Source organism: Sycon ciliatum, chromosome 1 (assembly GCF_964019385.1).
Source record: "Sycon ciliatum chromosome 1, ocSycCili1.1, whole genome shotgun sequence".
Classification (NCBI taxonomy): domain Eukaryota; kingdom Metazoa; phylum Porifera; class Calcarea; order Leucosolenida; family Sycettidae; genus Sycon; species Sycon ciliatum.
The window spans coordinates 52,338,380-52,362,484 of NC_088643.1; the positions used below are offsets into that span (position 1 = coordinate 52,338,380).

Consider the following 24,105-nt stretch of genomic DNA (forward strand, 5'->3'; position numbering starts at 1 on the left):
TGATCCCCGAGCTGCAGAGAGTGCTCAATGTCAGAGACAGAGCTTACTACATAGCAGACTCAGCGGAGGACGTTCAGGTTGGTTGTAACTCTGAGTTTCATGCCGTTAGGCAATCATCACACAGCTGTTGTCTGATGATTGCCTAACGGCATGAAACTCAAAGTTACAACCAACCTGACCGTCCTCCACTGAGTCTGCTCTGATCATAATAATACTATATTATAGAATGCCCAACCAAAGCTGCTCTACAAATCCGAAATGATGCAGCCCTCTTCTGAAAGATAGAGTAGCCCTCCACCTCCCAGTAAACACCCGTGGCAATGACAATTGCAAATATGTGGTTCCGCTAACTCGGCGAACATCTGGCGACGGCCGACCATTGGTTTCCGCCGTGGACGTCCACTCGTCGTCCAACCCCGTTTAAAAGATTGCTGAAAGTGTTTTTCTACGGTTAATATGGCCGAATAGTACCTCCCTCTGGTTAGGTCCTCATCTTCCTATTTCTCTCTGATTGTTAATTCGTTCGAACTTGACTTGTAATTACCGGTCCATATACTTCCTATTGACTGTTTTCTCAAGTGCAGCTTTATCGAGCCACGCTTTTTATTCTATCGCCATCATAATATTGAGCATCAATGCCCATTTGGTTTGCGATGTAAAATAAAACTTCAAACAAACAAACAATGACTTACGTGGAGTAGATGTTTTCTTTAGAATTCATGGAGAGCCATGGATCATCATGGACGACAGAGACAGACGAAGAGGAGTTTTCTCGTTGTGTCTCAGGCTGTAACGATAGCGTCTCCAAAAGATGGAGCGATAGTGAAGTAGACACTGATCCATTGATAAAGTTGGATCAGGATGAAGGAGCGGCTATGATTATGAACATGCCATGGAGGGCGTTCCAAAGAACTCCATTTGCCGAGTCCAGCCCAGACCAGCAGGCTCGAAAAAGAATGGAATTACTGTGATTACTTATGGACTCATTAGATCTACCAAGTCCATAATCGCTTATCAGCTCTTAGTCTTAGCAGCGCACGCCCGCGGCGCAGCCCGACTTTCCTGGTAAGGCACGTACAGTACGAAAAACGCACTGTATGAAGATTTTGCGAGCATAATGCGAGAATCCATGAAGGCACTATTCCATGATTTCGCGATCCGCCCGAACCTTATTACCGCGCCTTTGCCTGCTGAGTAATAATAATTCTGTACTTCTTGTATCTTTTCTGTTTCGTAGAAAATGACTTACCGTATTATCTCTAATATAAGCACAGTCTCCAATAATAGCACGACTCCAATAATAGAACACCTTGGGGCAGCATTCAAAAAATAAAGTGCTCAGTCTCCATTATAAGCACACTGTGTAAATTCATTATCTGTACCGGCGAAAAAACCCTGAAATGTGTGTGTCTTGACATGAATTTGGCATGGCAACATGCCTCTGAAATGAGGTTGAAATAATAATAGAACAGTCTCCAATAAAGGAACGTCTCCATTAATAGCACTGGGCGGAGGTACATTGAAAAAATAAAGGACCGTGCTTATATTAGAGATAATACGGTATGCTGCAAATACATGTATGCTGATAGCAATCTGCAACATAAGTAATCTATACCTCTATTTCCATTTTTCCGAAGCGGAATTCAAGCACTATCAGTGCTATTTTGAAGCTGAGAGTCGAGAGAAATACCTCAACTCTTCAGGTAGAAAACTGCACAGATTGGCAGATAGCCATGCATCTGAGTGCTGACTTAGCCTAAACCAGGAGATGTGTTCAGTGTTAATTATGGCAAGAAGCAAGCGAACGACACCTCAAAGAGTATGATTATCATGATGGCTACCCCTCCCCCTCCAGTACATTCACACGCGCATTGCACACGCCAATCTCTATACTACTTTCAATCACAGCCTCTCAATATTAGCCCAGATTACCACTTCTCACCCACCTTCAGCTGATGGTCAGACTAATACAGCACACCATCACCCTGACACACATATCCTATCGAGCATGACTTGCCACATTTGCAACGTCTATCTTCCACGCACACCAACACCTATGGTTGAACTACACACCTACACCCCTAACAATTTCCCCCTTTCTCTGCTGTATCTATCCGCAGCACTTACCCTGCAGTCCAGCACCACTAACTGAGAGGCATTCCCACCTTCACCTCACTATCGTATCTCATCAGCATCAGCTCCCTATTAACTCCTACCACCACCCAGATTCATGCCTGTTCACTGCAGCCGTTGTTCAGAACCTCTGCATTTTGTTTCTGTTTCAACTTGTGAATTTTAGTCTTTGCCATGGACAATAGCAACGCAAGCAGGATGAGCCAGTTTACCTTTGATCAACTCAGTCACAGTGGTGTAGCGTCAAACCCCTACGCTCACGACACTTTGGTTCCACAAGACCAATCACGCAGCGCATCAACACCATTCTCCTACCTACAAAGTTTGGCGGCACCAAATCTTCAGCTTAAGGATCACGAGCACTATGACAACTTGCTTGATGGAGTACTTTTTCCCTCCTTGGCAGAAGTCTCTACGCGCATGGGCTCCAATGTGAACACACGACTTCTACATCATGATGCGTTTGCGCCTTTGAGTGATAGTAAGTTGATGGCAGCACCAGCGCCAGCAATGGCCTTACAGCCAGGACGACAGCATCTCTATCCGCCAAATAATCCTGGCTTACTTGACTTGCCACCAAGTCCACACGACCTCAACCAGTCACTACCACAGAGTAACGTATTCGGAAAGCAGCCGCACATGAAAGAACCTGAAAACCCAGCGACAACATTCTCCTTCCACCAAGGTCAAACGGCACCGATCCTTCCGCATAGCCTAATGCCGGATAACCAGCATACTTCCAACAGCTTCAGTGATGCAGCACTCTTTCAGTTCCCGCCACAAGTTTCTATAGCCGTCAGCTCATTTGGAAATATAGGATTCCCTCATGATGTGTTTGCGCCTACTGGTGACACGAATGCGATGGCAGTGTCAAGGCAAGGACGACAACACATTCCAAGTTTACCGGAAATGCCACCAAGTCGTCGTCACGACCTCAGTGAGCCACTTCCACAGAACACCTGCCTCGGGCAGCAGCCGTCAATGAAAGAACCTGATAACTCAGCCACACCATTCTCCTTAAACCCAGGTCAGGCGGAACAACTCATTCAGCCTAACCTACTCAACAGCTTGAGTGATGCAGCAATCTTTCCCTACCTGTCAAAAGTCTCTTCCGCCATGCGCTCTGATGTAAATACAGCATTAAATCATGATGTTTTCACGCCATCGTGTGGTATTGATTTGTTGCTATCACCATCACTAGCAAGGGGCCTACAACAACAACAACGACCACAACAACATCACAAGCCACCACATATTCCCAGGCTGCAGGTAATGCCACCGCATCACCATGACCTCAGCGAGCCACTACTACCGAGTAACGTACTTGGACAGCAGCCGTCGAGTAAAGAACCTGAAAAATTTGCGAAAGCCAAACGAGTCTGCCCGGAATGCAAAAGGAGTTTCTCGTATCCGTCGTAGCTCAAAAGACACATGACAGTGCACACCGGCGAGAAGCCATATCGTTGCACAGAGTGTGGAGAAGCCTTCTCGCGCAAGTATAATCTAACTGTGCACATCCGAAAACACACCGGGGGGAAGCCATATCATTGCGACAGATGCAACTCACGTTTTTATGAACAATCAGCACTAACCAAACACAAGAGAACGCATACAGGTGAGAAACCATACAAGTGCACTATCCCGGGCTGCGAACAGGCATTCTCACAGTCCTTCAGCCGCAACCGGCATGTGCTTCGCCACAAGGCGAATATCGAGAAGCAAACCAAACCTGCCAGTGGATCCAACTAACAGACAGTGCACTATTGCTCCCGCATCACCAGTTCAAAAACAACAATGTCGGCAGGAGCAGCAAATAAGAAGATACCAGCGACAGAAGTTTCAGTTTACGTGAGATTAATTCCAATTATAGGCAGGGGCATGCTTTGCACACTGGGGCGCACTGTGCCGAATATGAGCAATAGAAGAATCTGACATGTGTGCGTGTGTACGTGTGTACCTTCAGTACTACTATTTGGGTATGTACGTTTCGTTCACCTCAACTCCCAAAATATGGCGCCACACCCAGACCGCCATACATGCACGTGTACTCGTACTTGCCTAAAAATGCATTTGCCGGTGCAGACATCCCTCCGGACACCCTCCGTGATCAAAAACCCTCACTTCTTTGATTTATATGATACAAAATAGCATAGAGTTTTGGCTTGTTTTGATACAATGTCTGCTGGTTCGTTTGTGGTTTTTCTCTTTTGCTGTGGTTTGCTACTTGTGACTGTTGTCCATGTGGAACGTGGTGTTCGTTTGTTCCGTGTCCTGATTTTTTAGAATGTCATCAAGGGGGGCAGGTGATGTAGAACGATGTGTTGTATTTCTGCATGATGACATTCATCAAACTGTCTATTGCCTCGCATAGATGCGTTATATGAGCATTCGTGATTTTTGAGTCTTCAGTTCTGTCTTTTTCAGTCTTTTTGTTCCTTCCAGTGGAGTTATTGTCCCTGGTTTCCCGTCATGTCATGTCCTAGTTCAAATACGTTATTGCAAACAAACGAGTGATTGTGTCCTGTGTCCTGCGCCCCTGGGTACGAATGGCCGTGATACCGTTACAGTATGTATCGGTACTCTACGAAGTACTGCATGTCGAAATAGCAATGGGGATGCAGCAGTGCGAATATCAGATGGATTTCTATTTTATCTGTCTTCAGCCAAATAAGAAAGATAAAACAGACCGTAGCGTGAATGAAAATCGCAGGATAGAACTAAGCTATTGGGGGAGTGAATGCAATCCCGACATTGTAAGGTATTAGGTACTGAAGAGCGGAGTACAAAGAGGTCGCAAAAAAGGACACCATCGACATTGGAAGCAGTTCCAAATCTCCCGATCAGCCAGAAGATCTCCCGATTTTTTGATGTTTTTGAAACCTCTCCCGATCTCCCGCCTAACAACAAAAACCTACGTTTTCTTTGCTACCAATTTTTCGTCAACTTCATAAACCTCAAACAAAGACACCAGCATAGCGTAAATATCAAGAAAAAACACGCACACATGCACTAGAGGCAGCTCTGGTGCTGCCATCAAATTACTATCACCCGGAGGCGCAAACACATCTTGATGTACGAGTTCTGTATTTACAATCGAGTCAATGCCGGTAGAGACTTGTGGCAAGGACGGAAAGGGTGGTGTGTCATGCAGGCTGCTAGTATAGCCCGGGTGATCCCGCACCAAGTAGTTAGGCTGAAGGATTGGTGCTAGGCCCCAGCGGATATTGATAACATTATATCTAGCATATTAAGCACATTCTGGAAACTAGCATTACGCTAGCATAATCCCGTACGTTTTGCAGAAAACTAACTAAGGCCACGCCGTTTTGTTTCTATGTTTCGCGTCACCTTATTCGATGAAATCAATGAGGGAGGGCGAAAAAAATAAAAAAAGCCATCCAAAAAAAAAGTGTGCAATTTGAAACTCGGATGTTGAGCCATAAAGAAATGTAAAAGAGAAAAGGACATATGGATACGAGTTAAGAGTAACTCTCCATCACTGTAACATGATACTATATACAGTTGTTTGGAGAGCGAGTGACGCCGCTCGGTCATGGCCGTCAGCTTCGGCTGGCCCATGGGTAATGTCTTCTTCGCCAGGAAACAGGCAAGCTTGTGGAAGTATTTTGAGTAGTGGAGCAAAAGGCGAGGGCTTGTTTCGCATTGGTACGTTCAACGTCCGTGGACTTACTTCAAATTTCAAAAAAAATCAACTTATTTCAGACCTCAATAAATACAGAGTTGGACTCTGCTGTCTTCAGGAGACTAAAATCTCCGAAGGCTACGATGGAAATATTGACAACTACCGTCTACTGTGTCTCTCGTCGTCGTGTCGACATTATGGACTCGGATTCGTGGTGGAAAAGCAGTTACTGCACCGAATATATAGATATTGGCAGGTGTCGGACCGTATCGCCGTGCTACAGTTATGGCTCTCCGGGAGAACGCTGTGCTCATTTGTAAATGTCTACGCCCCGACGTCAACACGCGTTGCAGCAGACCATTCATGCCTAGACGAGTTCTACAACAGCTTGCTGGAAACAATTCAAAAACTAAGGTCTTCATCGCTGCTGTTCCTGATGGGAGACTTCAACGCAAAACTTGGGAAACGACCACCCAGTGACTGCCACTCCGTATCCTATGCTGGTTCACACTCAAGGGGCCATCGCAACTACAGCGGCCAGACTTTGGCTGATTTCGCGTCCAGCAATTACCTATTTGCCTGTAACACGGCGTTTCAGCACCGTGCAGAACATATCACCACATGGACAGGCTGGCGCCACAACCCTAGTGGAGGTCCACCTTTACCCATTTACAACCAAATAGATTATATCCTTTGCCGTCACAGTGAAAGGTTTGTGGTGACGGATGCCAGATCATACGCCGGGACAAGCTTAGAAAGCGATCACCGTCTTGTGCTGGCAAACCTCAACCTGACTAAGTTGTACAAGAAGCTCAAGAGGCCGCCAGTAGCCATATCCAGCAACGCAAAATTCAATATATCCGAATTTAGTGACCCGACCAAGAAAGCAAAGTACAGAGAGGCTATCAACGAACATCTACAGGACCTCGGCAGAGAGCAGGAAGGTGTCAATGCGGAGCAACATCTGCAGTATATTGTGAACGCTATGAGTGAGGCAGCAAACACATCGGTGGGCCGCGTCCCTAAAACAAACAAGACGCATAGAAATGGCTTCAGCGGGGAAATTGAAAAGCTAGCAGCAGAGAAACGCAAACTGCGTCTCGACATTACGGTGTGCAGAGATGGAACGAAGGTAAAAGAAATGAAGACGCGACGCAACAGGCTGGCACACCAAATTCGCCGGGAATGCCTCAAGTTAGCATCGACTCGACTGGACGAACGTGTAGCTGAAATAGACCAAATGAAAGACGACGCGAAAATGTTCAAAGCAACACGACTACTGCGCCGACAGCAGCAGTCACCAGTTGTGGTTGAAGACTCTGATGGCAAACTCATTGCACAACCTAGTGAATCAGTCGAAGCATTAAGGCAACACTTCCGTGCTATATTCTGTGATCCTGCTCTGGAGTCATCTAGGCTCTTACGGACAGAGGAAGACCTTAAAAACCCTATAAAGCAGCCAGAGGTACATGCCGCAGCTAAGCGCTTGAATAATGGCCGAGCTTCGGGACCAGATGGGATACCTGCTGAACTTATCAAATATGGAACACCAGCACTGTTCTCGAACATTGCCACTACATTCAACAATTATGCCAAAGACAAATCACTCAAGCTAGGCGATGGGCTACTGATCCCGATACCAAAGCCGGGAAAGAAAAGAGGTCCTCCTGGAAATGTAAGGCCAGTTACCCTGTTGAACACCCTACGTAAACTTCTTTCATTGGTCATCCTGACGCGGATCAAGCCAGCTATCAACGGGTACTTGTCACTGAACCAGAGCGGGTTCCGGTCAGGGAGAAGTACTGGAGACGTGGTATATAGCTATCGGTGGTTATCAGCAAGATGCCAGCGTGTTGCGTCGGAGATCTCAATCTTAGGCATTGATATGTCAAAGGCATTTGACACTATATCAAGGGTCAGGCTGATCGATATACTGTCAACAGTCATTGATCATGATGAGCTGCACATCATCCAGTGCCTTCTGACAGACACCACAATAAAAGTAAAGCTGAATAACATTCTCAGCCAACCATTAGTCACACACAATGGAACCCCACAAGGTGATTCTCTATCGCCAGTCCTGTTTACTGTCTACCTCGAGGCTGCATTGAGGTTGATTCGAGAGCGACTCTCACCGCGACCAGCATTGGATATTCAGCTTCAATTGCCCAATGAAACAGCGTATGCGGATGACGTAGACTTCATCAGCACCAGCCTACAATATTTGCATGACAATCAACCCATACTATCATCCTCGTTAGCGGAATACAATCTAAAAATGAATGAAGCCAAAACCGAATATACTACAATTAAAAGAGAAAAGGACAGAGTAGACGAGCGATGGCGGAACACGGTCAAACTAGGATCGATGCTTGGAGTGGAGGAAGATATCAGTCGGAGAAAACGTCTAGCAACATGCGCCTTACATCAGCTGTGGGTGATATGGCTAAGAGGTAACCATGCCCGTGAACCCCTTCGGATTAGGTTATACGGCAGCTTTATTCTCCCAATACTTCTTTATAACTGCGGCACATGGAGCCTGACAGAGACTCAAGAAAAGAAACTTGACTCGTTCCACCGCCAGCAGTTACGAGCAGTCATAGGGGTCAAATATCCCCGTATAATACGCAATGAAGCACTGTACAAGCGCACTGGCTCCAAGCCACTCAGCAGAATCATCCAGTCTGCTAGGTGGAGAATGTTTGGCCACATGCTTCGACTAGACACCTCATCCCCGGTCCAGCAGGCTATGTCGGCATACTTTCAGCCAGGAAGCTCAGGGTTCCGAGGCCGCCCGAGAACAACACTCCCGCGATCCATCAACAACGACCTGAAAAATTCCAGATCCACAAACTCCCTCACATCACACGAGGATCTAGTTGCACTGAGGCAGCTCGCCCAGGATCGTCGAAAGTGGAAGGATCTAATGTGTGCTGTGTGTAATGGCTGAAGTTATACAATTACACTAGATACCCTTAACAATAATAACGGATACAATTACACTAGATACCCTTAACAATAATAACGGATACAATTACACTAGATACTCTAGATACTAGAGACTCGGTACTCTAGATACTAGATACTCTAACAATTTTATCAAACATTATGATAATTACCACATCAAATGCTGCGGAGACCTATCCAGAATCGGCAATATGCTGGCCCTGGCCTGGAGATCTGCAACTATAATCAGCTTCTACTTTGCAACACTAACGGATTAGTCCCCTTTGTCGATTGATGGATCAATCGGTAGATTCGGCTCTGTTTTTCTTCCCTTTCTTTCTTGTTTTGAATTGTACGTTGAACTCATTGGATTTCTTTGTATTCTGTATCTCGTTATCGTTATATTTCCCTCTAGCCCTCTCGCTTAGGATGAGCTTTCTTTTTTATGGCAGCTTAAGCGAAGGCTATATACCTGCTTTATGCAGGTTGATGCCAACGCGAACAAGCAAAATAATAATAATAATAATAATAATATACAGTCAGAAAGTGCAATAACTAGGCACAAAACTGACAGAGTACTGAGACATTCGACGTCCTGACACCTAACTTCAACACATCTCCGTAGCGCTAACCGACAGCCTTCCAACTTGGAAGGTTCAAGGTTATGAAAAGACCAAAGAGGGGAAGGCAAGCGCAACGAAAACGAGCAAAAGCTACAGTCCCAACGGAACAAAGAATGTCGATTGTTACTGGACGATGACGAGACCAGTACGAGATTTGACAAAGCGGTCTAACTACAATTCGAAGCAGCAAAGCAGCACACCACCCAACTTGGGTGGGTCATAAATATCAAAGATAAGTAAAGAAAGGGAAGCTTTGCGAAAACGAATTGTACAAGCCGAAAGCCAAACTCCTACAGTACTCCTCATGCATGACATTGTGATGGACTAGTTGACTACAAAACAAGTTGTTTCACACGACGTACGTTTCGCCGTATGGTTCGTGACGGCTCATCAGGTGTGCAATTTGAAACTCGGATGTTGAGCCATAAAGAAATGTAAAAGAGAAAAGGACATATGGATACGAGTTAAGAGTAACTCTCCATCACTGTAACATGATACTATATACAGTCAGAAAGTGCAATAACTAGGCACAAAACTGACAGAGTACTGAGACATTCGACGTCCTGACACCTAACTTCAACACATCTCCGTAGCGCTAACCGACAGCCTTCCAACTTGGAAGGTTCAAGGTTATGAAAAGACCAAAGAGGGGAAGGCAAGCGCAACGAAAACGAGCAAAAGCTACAGTCCCAACGGAACAAAGAATGTCGATTGTTACTGGACGATGACGAGACCAGTACGATATTTGACAAAGCGGTCTAACTACAATTCGAAGCAGCAAAGCAGCACACCACCCAACTTGGGTGGGTCATAAATATCAAAGATAAGTAAAGAAAGGGAAGCTTTGCGAAAACGAATTGTACAAGCCGAAAGCCAAACTCCTACAGTACTCCTCATGCATGACATTGTGATGGACTAGTTGACTACAAAACAAGTTGTTTCACACGACGTACGTTTCGCCGTATGGTTCGTGACGGCTCATCAGGTGTGCAATTTGAAACTCGGATGTTGAGCCATAAAGAAATGTAAAAGAGAAAAGGACATATGGATACGAGTTAAGAGTAACTCTCCATCACTGTAACATGATACTATATACAGTCAGAAAGTGCAATAACTAGGCACAAAACTGACAGAGTACTGAGACATTCGACGTCCTGACACCTAACTTCAACACATCTCCGTAGCGCTAACCGACAGCCTTCCAACTTGGAAGGTTCAAGGTTATGAAAAGACCAAAGAGGGGAAGGCAAGCGCAACGAAAACGAGCAAAAGCTACAGTCCCAACGGAACAAAGAATGTCGATTGTTACTGGACGATGACGAGACCAGTACGATATTTGACAAAGCGGTCTAACTACAATTCGAAGCAGCAAAGCAGCACACCACCCAACTTGGGTGGGTCATAAATATCAAAGATAAGTAAAGAAAGGGAAGCTTTGCGAAAACGAATTGTACAAGCCGAAAGCCAAACTCCTACAGTACTCCTCATGCATGACATTGTGATGGACTAGTTGACTACAAAACAAGTTGTTTCACACGACGTACGTTTCGCCGTATGGTTCGTGACGGCTCATCAGGTGTGCAATTTGAAACTCGGATGTTGAGCCATAAAGAAATGTAAAAGAGAAAAGGACATATGGATACGAGTTAAGAGTAACTCTCCATCACTGTAACATGATACTATATACAGTCAGAAAGTGCAATAACTAGGCACAAAACTAGTCCATCACAATGTCATGCATGAGGAGTACTGTAGGAGTTTGGCTTTCGGCTTGTACAATTCGTTTTCGCAAAGCTTCCCTTTCTTTACTTATCTTTGATATTTATGACCCACCCAAGTTGGGTGGTGTGCTGCTTTGCTGCTTCGAATTGTAGTTAGACCGCTTTGTCAAATATCGTACTGGTCTCGTCATCGTCCAGTAACAATCGACATTCTTTGTTCCGTTGGGACTGTAGCTTTTGCTCGTTTTCGTTGCGCTTGCCTTCCCCTCTTTGGTCTTTTCATAACCTTGAACCTTCCAAGTTGGAAGGCTGTCGGTTAGCGCTACGGAGATGTGTTGAAGTTAGGTGTCAGGACGTCGAATGTCTCAGTACTCTGTCAGTTTTGTGCCTAGTTATTGCACTTTCTGACTGTATATAGTATCATGTTACAGTGATGGAGAGTTACTCTTAACTCGTATCCATATGTCCTTTTCTCTTTTACAAAAAAAAAGTGTACGTGCATTGCATGCATTTGTGTACAGTGAAGCGACGCGGCACTGTTCATGTACATGTACATGAATACATGAGTGTATCCCCTATGCCATGCTTGTGGTCCAAACACAGGCGCTAGGCAGCATGATGATTGTGTGACTTGCGGCCCAGCATATTACACACATTTACATGTACATTTTTGATTGATTTTTATTTCACGGATCCTCCAGAGGCAAATAGATGCCTATCGAAGGGAGTCTCCTAAGTAAGTATGGAAAATGAGAAAGTATGTTCGTAAGGGAGAAGAGGTAGAAGACACATTAGAATATAGAGTACAGAAGAAGTAAATTCAGTACTTCGGGTAGTACATTGCATGCTAATCATAATGAGAATTAGAAAAGCAGCATTGCGGCCTACTATAACTGACATATACACAAACTATTGAAACTATCATAGATGTGGTTAGCCTAGACACAAAAGTCAGGAATACCTTTCAAAGAAAACATTGATTGCGAATGATACCGACGAACAGCAATACTAAATTTCGCTGTTGTAGAGAGTGAACGAATATCTTCAGGAAGTTTATTCCAGGCAACACTCAAAGAAAAAAGGGTTGATTTACGAAAGAAGGTGCCAGCTTTAGGGAGAATTATGGATGAAGGGTGACGACTGCTTTGGGAAGAGGGTAGCTGGAAGTGAGACAACAAGGAGGGGTATTGGGAGAATACATGGTGGAAATAGACAAGGCCAAGAATCTGCCGTCGCCATGCTAACGATTCCCAAGAGGACAGAACATTGAGGTCTTCTTTGCAAGTCGTCCAGTCAGGCCGACGCTTGAGTTTACTATTTAAGTATGCTCTAGCAGCAGTAGCCTGCAGTTTATCAAGGGTTGTGGACATGGTGGCTGAAACGGAAAACATCCAAACCGGAACAGCATATTCAAGGAGGGGACGAACATAACATTTATACAAAAGATTCACAGCAGGAAAAGGAAGGAAGTTGGACATGTGGTTTAAAAGAAAAACCCGACCTCGAAATTTGCTGGTAATGTGTTGAATATGGGGGGACAGATTGAGTGAAGGAGTGAGGATGATGCCCAGATGGCGGTGGGAAGAGGGCTGGGTCAGTAACGTACCGGCCATGGTGACCGTCCTGGGATCAGGTGGGTTTGATTTAGGTCTGCAAAAGGGAACATGGACACATTTGTTAGCATTGAAAACTGCTTCAGCTTTATGGGACCAGTTCACACATCTATCAAGGTCTAGTTGCAGGGAGGCAGTGTGCGCGGCGGGTACGACAGTAGGCGGAGAAACGCAGACCATGTTGGAATCATCCGCAAACAGAGTCAGATCGCTGGATTGGGGAATGCTGGGAAGGGAGTTGATAGAAAGGTTGAATAATAGAGGGCCTAGGTGGGAGCCTTGTGGCACACCAGCGGTGAGCGACATATGGGTTGATAAGGAGGTTCCGACCCGCACAGACATCGATCGGCCTTCCAGGAAGTCCATCAGCCACGCGAATGAGTCAGGTGCACACCAACCGGACAGACATGAGGCTAGGAGGCGATGGCTGGTACGATCAAATGCCTTCGAGAAATCGAGAAAGACGGCATCACACTGGGCCCGGTTATCAAATGCAGAGCTGACAGTTGATGTGATATGCACAAGTTGGTCAACCGTGCTTCGGTGGTGGCGAAACCCGAACTGTTTCGGCGACAGTAGTTTGTGTTTCGCTACAAACGCGTACACCTGGCGGCTGATTAACGCTTCGTAGCATTTTGCCACACCATTCAGCAGAGATATCGGCCGGTAGTTAGCAGGGTCATTGCGACTTCCCTTACCCTTGTAAATTGGGGTAACGATTGCAACTTTCCACTCAAGGGGTTGGGATCGGTAAGTGGTGCAGCGGTTAAAGAGAGCAGTGAGGGATTGGGCGAGCACTTCTGCTGTCTCTCGTAGGATCCTGTTAGGAAGACTGCCAGCTGTAGACTTTCGCACACTTAGGGTCGACAGTGCCTTGAATACTTCTACGATAGACAGAGGGCGGATGGCAAATGTTTCCGAAGAAGAAGGCATGGCGAGATCACGATGATCTGCATCCGACGACGGTGTAGCTTGACTATTCTTGGCGAACTGTTGACAGAAGATGTTCGCTTTCTCAGGGTCGGTAACCGCTAAGGTATCGACTCCTTGTATATCAGGTATAGCGGTGTGAGGACAATTGATGTGGCACATTTTCTTGACTCTCTTCCACCAGTCATAAGATCCTCGATCTGCATGAAGGCCTTCTGACATCTGGTCGTAGAAGTGACGTTTAGCTTTACGGATGGCAGCGACGAGGCAGTTCCTTGAAATGCGATAAGCAGCCCAGCACTCAGGGGTATTGACACGTTTTGCTGCAGCAAATAGTCGATCTCGACGTTGACGGAGGCGATGGTGCACAGAGGTGAACCAAGGCTTTCCATAACGATTTGTTCGTTTTCGAACCTTCGGAACAAAAGATAATATGGCTGTGTCAACTAGTGTTCGCCAGGAGACCCATGCTTCATCTGTACTACTGGCTTCTTGTACAGCAGCGAGAAGAGGGAGGCTCCAAAGGTGGTTATTAAGTGCGGGCCAGTCTGTGGCTGCATAGTTGTTCACGAGCAAATCAGAGTGCACTGGTTGCTGGGAACGAGTCTGTATTGCGAGATCAAATACCACAGGACAGTGATCAGAAACAGGGGGAAGTGTGGTGAGGTTGTGGATGAGGAATGGTTGGTTACAAAGAACAAGGTCAAGGAGAGAAGAGCTCTGACCTGCGGCGGAGAAACGTGTTGGGCGGTCGCGTACAAGTTGTGTAAAACCAGTATCATCCAGCAGTTCGAGAAGGCATCTTCCAGCAGCAGTGTTCGGGTCCTGCCTATACCATTCGTTGTGCCGAGCATTAAAGTCACCGAGGATGATAATGGAAGCCGTAGTGTCCGTAATGGAAGAGATGGACTCACGCAAGCCAGAGAGGAAGGTTGAATGATCCTGCCTTGGTGGCCGATAACAGCAGAAAATATAGACATCTTTGTGGCCATTTTTAAGTTGAATGCATAGGATTTCAAGGTTGGTGTTGGCAGGCTCGAGGTCTGCTCGTCTGACGTAGGCGAGTCCTGGTCGGAGTAAGAAAGCAACACCACCGCCACGCAGAGCGACATGAGATGGGCGGTCTCTTCGCACTATGTCAAAAGCGGCAGTTGGCAATAATACAGAGTTAGGAATTTTCTGAGTTAGCCAGGTTTCGGTGATGCCTAATATGTCCATGTCTGAAGTACCAAATATGTTATTAATTTCATCGGCCTTTGGATACCAGCTGCAAGCATTGGTTGTGGCTAGCCGCATATGATGGGGATGTTTGTTTGGTATGAAGGCTGAGGTATCGTATGGTGATGGGAGAGTGAAGGTAGGTGCATCTGGGTTCAGTTGCCCTGACACACTGTTAGATGATGGTGTCGATGTGGTCCTAGTGGGAAAAAAAGATGGGTGCGTGTGGATTCAACATCACAGTTTATGATTTCTTGGGGAGGGGTGGGTTCTTGAACTTCCATTCTCGTGCTGTTACATGCTCGGGCCAGAAATCGTTTTCCAGAACATTTCTTTCGTCATGCTCAGCAACTGTCAGATGTGCGTACAACGTGCCATACACTGTTCTGGAGGGGATCAGTTTACAGCCAGTAACTTCCACATTCTTCTTTCTACAGTACGCAACAAGATCATCAGCACTGCAGTTGATATTGATGCCCCCAACGAATACAACTCTGCGTGTTATTTTCTTACCTCCACGCAGATCTGCGGGCTTCCTGTGGCGGTTGGCGGCTTCACGTACGATCGACCAGTCGTACTTGGTGCTGACAGGCTTGTCAGTAGTACGACTGGCGTTGCTTGTTCGTGATGTAGAGAAGGTACGACTAGCGTACGTCTCGCCCAGAGCTGCGATTTCAAGCCCTGTTGGTGCGGATGCGGGTACTGGTACACCCGTGGCGGGAATGTTTGTAGCTGCTCGGTACGAGTACTCATCCTGGTGGCTGTCGAGGGCGCGATTAGAGACATCGATGGGCTGGTGGTGTTGTGTCAGGGCGCGAAGCTCCTCCCTGAGTTCTGCAATGGCGGCATCTTTTCTTTTCTCCTTTTCGAGAGAGATTTTTCGTAGGTCGGAAACTTCTGCTACCAGGTTTCGGACCGTCTCCATCAGGTCAACCATCATCTTCGTTAGCGCAGTAGCATCAGTACTGGTACATTCACATCCGCCTGCCTGCTTTGTGACCCTGTGTGTGTCGATCTGTTCGTCCAGTGGTTGCAACTTTCCCCTCAGGGCGCCAACCAATTGCACCCGGCTCAGGCCGGCCCACTTGACGTTATTGGCCTTTGCCAGTGACTCCAAGCCTTCACTATCCAAAATTCCGAAGTCAATGGACGCCATGCTCCCGGTTGGGGGAGCAAGACGTCAGACGTAAAAAACTCGCAACCACACTCGTCAACTACGAAACAAGCCAACATGTGTGTGAGCCGAGTACAATCATGCGATAAATAGAACAAATATATAAATTTTGATGCCAACATAATAGTTACGTATAACAATCATGTTCGGGGTTTTTCTACCAGCTACCACGCCTTTGCCTGCTGAGTAATAATAATTCTGTGGATCTTGTATATTCAGAATTCAAGCATTATCAGTGCTTTTTTGGAGCAGAATGCGAGTATATTGAAAAGCAGAATCCATCAAATTCTCCAGCATTATCCGCCGGGACCTAATTTGTGCATTAAGTCGTACTTCGGAGGTAGGAGAATGGTGTCCGTGCACAGACTCATCAGTGTGATTGGTCTTCGGTTGAACCCAGGGAGTCGTAAAATACCGGGAGGCGACACGAGATGCACAACCGCGTCGGATGATTGACTCAGGTCGGGCACGAGTGCTGAGGGAAAAATATAGAATCCCCATGAGGTCAAAGCGGCGCAGGTCATGCACAAAGGACGCGTTCGCTGTTTGGTCCCAAAAATCAAAAAAAAAATCCTGCTTCCAAGGAATCGTCCGAGTGTCAGCAGTTGATTTGGTGATTCTAAGTTTGTGCCTTGACGGTGTAAAGGATGATGGAGCTTGACAGAGACGCCTGCCAAAGTGATGAGTCCACCGTGGAAGATGTAGATGACGCCACGTATCCACTTGGTGACCTGAGTTGTGGAGATGTTCAGCTGTGGACTACTGGTGAGATTCTCTCGTCTGCAGTTTTTGGTCTCGTCTTGTCCTTGTGAACACGAATGTATAATCTGTAGCATACTAAGCGCCCCAAACTCACCCGAAAAATGGGAGTCTGCCCACGGTGCATTGTCTGTTCACTATGACATGTGACAGTGTTGAAACTGTGACAGGATATTATTTTATTCATGTCCTGAAAATTACGTGTGTGCCAAGGTCAAAGGGTACTGATATTCAATGTATACCCAGTGTCAGGGAAGGGGTGCCGCGAGTGCTTCTGTGGCATGGTGTACAGGCCTATGGAAGGTGAAATAATCCATGGAATTTGCGAACTGCTGACAATGAGACAGGCGAGTGTTACTGAGGCGATGGAGTCATTCCTGCATGTTATCAGTGTGGTGTTTGTAACCACAGACATTGTGAATCACCTGAGGGCCAGACTATTGTTGGTAATGCTAGACCTTATGGAAGTGTCGAATGACCGCACTTGGCATTCATCCATTCATGCATGCTAGCTATCTCGTGTGTTTGGACTACCTCCATTATCTTCCTTTTTATATTGCTCTACTCTGTAATATTCAACCAGTTGCGTACTGGACAAGTGAACTACGGTTGTGCTTTGTTTTGGGTGTTGTGAGTCACGGACTAAAACACTACAGTGGCGACGAAGATTTTGTTTTTCTAGTGTGCTCCGAGCATTACTAGTATAAGCTCCGGCTATGGCGACTCATGGACACATTGAGTTGTTTGATGTCACTGGCGGAAACTGGTCGACGTACGAACTACGCTTGACGCAGTATTTGGCAGCCAACGGCATCAATGATAATGACCTGAAGCGAGCAACGATGCTCACGGTCATCGGAGGTCCAGCATTTGAACTGCTGCAAGATTTGCTGGCCCCGGACGCCCCAACTGACAAGACGTTTGCGGAGCTCTGCGCGGCTCTAAAAGGACATCTCGCACCGAAACCACTTGTCATTGGAGAACGATACCGATTCTACCAGAGGGACCAACGTTCAGGAGAATCGATCGCCGCCTACGTGGCTGAACTTCGCCGTTTGGCAAGGACCTGCGAGTTCAATGCCCATCTTGCAGAAGCTCTGCGAGATCGCTTCGTCTGCGGACTGAGGAGTGCAGGTACGCGGAGGAAACTCCTGGCCACGGACGCACTGACTTTCGACAACGCCGTCAAGGACGCGCTGGCTGATGAGCTGGCCACCAGGGACGCTCTGGAAGTCTCCGCGACGGATACGAAGAACGCTAGCGGTGGTGTCCACAAACTTCGCACCCCATCGAGAAAGCCTGTGCCTGGTGCACGATCTACGTGTTTTCGCTGTGGTGGCGTTGGACACAAGGCGCCTGACTGCCGCTACAAGGACGAAGTTTGCAATGCGTGTGGTAAGAAAGGCCACTTGCAGCGGGTTTGCCGAAGCAAGCCAGCTGAGCAGCCAGGAGCGCGACCAACTCCGCGACCCAGATCATTCAAGCGCAAAGGCTCAGCGATGACAGGTCACAACTATTTTGTTTGCGAGCGACGAGGACGACCAGTCCAGCATTCGCTATGTGCATGTCTCCAAGATCCAGTCGAGCGGAAAGCCACCAGCACCACTCACGATAACCGCACAGATCGCGGGACAGGAGTTATCTATGGAAGTAGACACAGGCGCTGGTGTCTCTGTTTTACCAGCCGCAACATACGTGCACTTGTTCTCCGAACACCCGCTTCGCCCAGCAAAACTGGTGCTGCAAGCCTACAACGGTGAATCGCTTCGATCGCAAGGCGTGCTGCGCTTGCCTGTCACCATCAACGGTCAGCAAGCGGAGGCTGAGCTGTACGTGGTCGACTGCGAGGGCCCAGCATTGCTAGGACGCACATGGCTCCAGCAATTTCGCCTCAACTGGACAGAGTTGGCGGCTATCAGGAATGTGAAATCCTCACTCCAGGAGTTACAACGTGACTTTGCAGCGGTATTCAATGATGAACAAGGATTGTTCAAGGGGGCGAAAGCCAAGCTCACGCTGAAGTCTGATGCGACTCCAAAGTTTGTCAAGGCACGATCGGTGCCAATGGCGCTGAAACCCAAGGTTGAAGCAGAGATACGTCGCATGGAGGCTGCTGGCATCCTCACTCCGGTGGAGTGGAGCGAATGGGCAACACCTGTGGTACCTGTTCTGAAGCCAAACGGCCAGGTCAGGCTATGTGGAGACTTCAAGGTGACGGTGAACCCCCAGCTCCGCATCGACCAACACCCGTTGCCGCTCATCGAGGAGATCTTTGCCTCACTCTCCGGAGGGCAAGAGTTTACAAAACTCGATCTGAAGGCAGCGTACACGCAGATGGAGGTGGACGACGAGTCGAAGCCCCTGCTTACGCTCAACACCCATCTGGGTCTGTTTCGACTCAACCGTCTCCCATACGGGATTGCGTCTGCTCCCGCGCTATGGCAACGAGCCATGGATTCTCTGCTACGAGACCTGCCAGGCGTTAAGTGCATGATCGATGACATCATCGTCACTGGCCGCACACCGGAGGAACACCTCAAAACGCTGATGAAGGTGCTCCAACGTCTCGCTGATGCGGGCCTCAAACTCAACCTGGCCAAATGCCACTTCTTTCAGCCGAAAGTGGAATATTGCGGCCACGCCATCAGCGCACAGGGCCTGCACACGATGCCGAGCAAGGTTGATGCAATTTGTGATGCTCCACCGCCGGAGAATGTGCCGCAAGTACGCAGTTTTCTGGGGCTCATCACCTACTATCAACGCTTCATTCCGAAGATGTCAACTATCCTGAGTCCACTAACAGCGCTGCTGCAAAAAGGAGCGGCGTTCGAATGGACAGATGAGTGCCGACAAGCCTTCCAAGAGGTCAAGCAGGTGCTGTCATCCCAACAGGTGCTCACACACTATGACCCGACACTGCCCGTTCGTCTCGCAAGTGATGCGTCACCATACGGGGTTGGAGCGGTCTTGTCGCACATTCTGCCATCTGGAGAAGAGCGACCGATCGCATATGCCTCTCGAAAGCTCTCGAAAACGGAACAGGCATACTCACAGATCGACCGTGAAGCGCTCGCAATAGTGTGGAGTGTGAAACGCTTCCACAACTACCTGTACGGCCGGCATTTTGAGCTGCTCGCGGACCACCAGCCGCTGGTATCAATCTTCCACCCGAAGAAAGGCCTGCCTGCTATGACCGTAGCACGTCTTCAACGCTATGCGATATTCCTGGCCGGACATGACTACACAATCATGTACCGCCAAACAGACAAGCATTGCAACGCCGACGGATTGTCACGCCTGCCAGTAGGAAATCCTCCGGCACCAGATACGGCAGAGGAAGCGGTCAACATGTTCTACATGGACCAATGCGAACCACTCCCAGTAACAGCGGAGCAGATCAAGGAGGCAACAGCCAGCGACCCGCTATTGCGTGAGGTCCATCACTATGTGCAACAAGGTTGGCCGAAGTCGTGCCCAAGAGCAGAGCTACAGCAGTACTTCCAACGCCGCAACGAGCTCAGCGTTAGCAACGTGTGCTTGCTATGGGGCAATCGCGTCATCATTCCGCCGGACCACCAGAAAGCTGTCCTGACAGAGCTTCATGAAGGCCATCCAGGAATGGTACGAATGAAGGCATTGGCGAGAAGCATCCTCTGGCGGCCGGGCTTGGACGGCGACATAGCAGACGCAGTCAAAGCATGCCTCGGATGCCAAAGTGTCCAGAGCGAACCTGCTGCAGCACCAGTGCACCGCTGGAGCATGCCAGACCGCGCGTGGCAGCGCGTCCACGTAGATTACCTTGGTCCATTGTGGCAAACGATGTGGCTCGTCATTGTCGATGCCTATTCAAAATGGCCCGAAGTCATTCCGATGCCTTCCACAACGTCTTTGGCTACCATCGCGAGTCTCAGGACAGTATTCGCCAGATATAGTTGCCCAGACCTTATCGTCAGCGACAATGGTCCACAATTTGCATCTGCAGAGTTTGCCGAGTTCCTCGCCTCGAACGGCATCGCTCACAGACGCTCAGCGCCGTATCATCCAGCGACGAACGGCCAAGCTGAAAGGTTCGTCCAGACCTTTAAACGGGCAATCAAGGCAGTACCGCAGTCAACGCCTGCACAGATTGCTGCTGACCGGTTCTTGATGAGCTACCGCCGAGGAGTCCATCCGGCTACAAACGCAACGCCTGCGAAGCTGTTCCTAGGCCGTCCGCTACGATCACGTCTGGATTTGTTGGGACCGTCAACGGCACACCGGAACGCCAAGACGCCCACCGAAGAGCCTGCTGGCAAGGCACGAACCTTCGAGGTTGGAGGCGCCGTTCTAGCACGCGATTACCGGAACGTCAACCATCCCGGATGGATCCCAGCGACCATACTCGAGAAGCTTGGGTCTCGTACGTACATGATTGTCACCAGCCAAGGCGCACAGTGGAAGCGACACCTGGATCAGCTACGTGCGGGACACCCGTCCTTCCTAGTGGATGAGCCGACACAATCTGTGGCTGCACCATGTCTCCCTCCAGTGCAGCACCCGACCGCAGCAGAAGCACCCGAGCCTGAGCCGGCTGCAGTGCCACAACAGCACGAGGCTGACGCTACCAACGACACAACTGACGCCTCACCGACTCCGACTCTACGCCGATCGTTGCGGACACGCAAGCAAGTGTCTCGCTTGTGCCTGTAGAAAGTAGAAACAGTCCCGGTCATGTTGATCATGTCAGAACTACACATCACTGTATGCTCATGTTTCTCTGTCTCAATCTTCATCTTGACGCTTACGATCTTTACTCTAGTCCTAGAAGTATGTTCCATTTTAGAAGGGAGGACTGTGGTGTTTGTAACCACAGACATTGTGAATCACCTGAGGGCCAGACTATTGTTGGTAATGCTAGACCTTATGGAAGTGTCGAATGACCGCACTTGGCATTCATCCATTCATACATGCTAGCTATCTCGTGTGTTTGGACTACCTCCATTATCTTCCTTTTTATATTGCTCTACTCTGTAATATTCAACCAGTTGCGTACTGGACAAGTGAACTACGGTTGTGCTTTGTTTTGGGTGTTGTGAGTCACGGACTAAAACACTACAATCAGGACCCAGTTACACAAGGCATCAGGTTTTGGAAATCTGCTACGCCAGGAAGTGTGCCAGCTGAAGGCATGCAATGGTGCTGGCATTTCGCAAGCATGGCAACAAGTGCTCTCCAGCATCTCAACAGCTTTTCCCAAAGTGAAGCTCTGTATAAGACACAATATGACACGGCTAAAAACAACTGAAGCAGTGACATGTGAATGTTGCACGAGCATGCGTGTGTGTGTGTGTGTGTATGTGTGTGTGTGTGTGTGTGTGTGTGTGTGTGTGTGTGTGTGTGTGTGTGTGTATGTATGCGGCTGTGCCAAAGCCTAGAGTGTTCATTTGCGGCTGTGGCAGGGACTTCCGTCGGCCCAATGATCTAACTCGCCACAGGAAATACTGCAACTCCTGATGCTACCATTGCACGGAGCAATGGGCATCCAAAGGTCCAAAGGTGTATGTGTGTTGTGCATTGGTGGTCGATTCACATGGCTTTGCCAGTTGTGTGGATTATACAGTTATCTGATGTAAGTCCTGATCTCTCTCATTCAGATCTTGTTCGCTATCGTTGCTATAAGAGAAAATCTGTCAGTGCACATCCAGTGCATTTGCAGACTTGCGTTCTTCTCTTGCGACGGGCATATGCATGGTATGTGTGTGCGTGCGTGTGTGCGTATGCTTCTGTGATAAGTGGATCAAGCAGTATACAGGGTATTTACGGGTATTCGCCTTGAGTGCATTTGCCGATAGCGTGACTTTCGTCGCAGAGAACTTTGCTCAGTCGGTCAGGCGACTCGGCCGTACATTTCCTGAAGGCAATGTGTTCAGAACACAGTTACTTCAAGTATGAACAGCTATGAACATTTAAAAGAAATGACAAATATTGTGTGTAGTTCATGGACCATAATGTGAAACACTTTGAATGCAGAAGAATGAGGATAGTGGCATCAAATGCTGCATAGATTCTGTTTGATATGCTACTTTTTTTCCCTTCCATGAAAAGGTGAGTGCATCATCGATCTTCATCTCGAAACTTCACACAAACCGAGAATGGAACTTGGACAACATGAAGGGGCCATGGGCATGGTGTGTTTAGTGGAGAACTATTCCGAAAACAGGGTATCATTCGTATATACAGTGTACTTCAGCGCCGTATACTTCAGCGCCGTGTACTTCAGCGCCGTGTACTTCAGCGCCGTGTACTTCAGCGCCGTATACTTCAGCGCCGTATACTTCAGCGCTGTATACAGTGTACTTCAGCGCCGTGTACTTCAGCGCCGTATACTTCAGCGCCGTATACTTCAGCGCCGTATACTTCAGCGCCGTATACTTCAGCGCCGTATACTTCAGCGCCGTGTACTTGACCGCCGTATACTTCAGCGCCGTATACTTCAGCGCCGTATACTTCAGCGCCGTAAACTTCAGCGCCGTATACTTCAGCGCCATGTACTTCAGCGCCATGTACTTCAGCGCCAGCAGATAAGCGCGGGATATCTCTGCGCCAAATAAATCAGAGCCAAATACGAAAAATGAAAAATTGGAAAATACGCACAAAGTCTCGTGGCGGGCCTTAGTAAAGTTTTCTGCGGATTTTCAATTCTCCTTTCCTGCAAGTTGTTAGCACAAAGTTGCGAATGTTCATCCGATGTTTATCACTTCATAACGTGCAGGAAAATGTTCACACATTTTCGATTTTCAGAACCTCTCTAACATCACCTACCGTTATTTATCGAGTAATACGATATACACATCCACTCTCCGGCAGAAGTACAGCGGATGCTGTGTACTCCTACAGATGGTTGGCAGCAAGATGCCAAAGAGTAAAGGAAGATATCGCCATTTTGGGAATTGATATGTCGAAAGCCTTTGACACTATTTCAAGACCAAAGCTCATGAACGTGCTGGAGACTATTGTGAACCGGGACGAATTACATCTTATTCAGTGCTTACTTACGGATACCACCATTAAAGTACGGCTAAACAACATCCTGAGCCAGCCACTTGAAACATACAATGGGAATCCACAGGGAGATTCTCTGTCGCCGGTATTGTTTACGATATACCTGGAAGCTGCGTTAAGAGAGGTACGAAACCGTCTACCGCCGCGACCAGACCGAGACGTCCAGCTGCTTCTGCCCGAAGAGTCGGAATATGCAGATGATGTGGACTTCATCAGTACCGACCAAAAGTATATAAAAGATTGCCTTCCTACAATATCCTCTTCGTTAGCAGAGTGGAACTTGAAGATGAATGAGGGGAAGACG

At 47.8% G+C, this 24,105-nt stretch overlaps 1 protein-coding gene across 1 annotated transcript; it reads left to right on the forward strand.

Annotated features, from left to right (window-relative positions):
- The first annotated feature begins 17,476 nt into the window (after positions 1-17,476).
- LOC135805374 (uncharacterized protein K02A2.6-like) lies at positions 17,477-21,449 on the forward strand. Its single transcript, XM_065319406.1, has 2 exons — positions 17,477-18,155; positions 18,490-21,449. Exons 1-2 carry the CDS (start codon positions 17,477-17,479, stop codon positions 21,447-21,449), a joined length of 3,639 nt encoding a protein of 1,212 aa, XP_065175478.1.
- Positions 21,450-24,105: the final 2,656 nt, after the last annotated feature.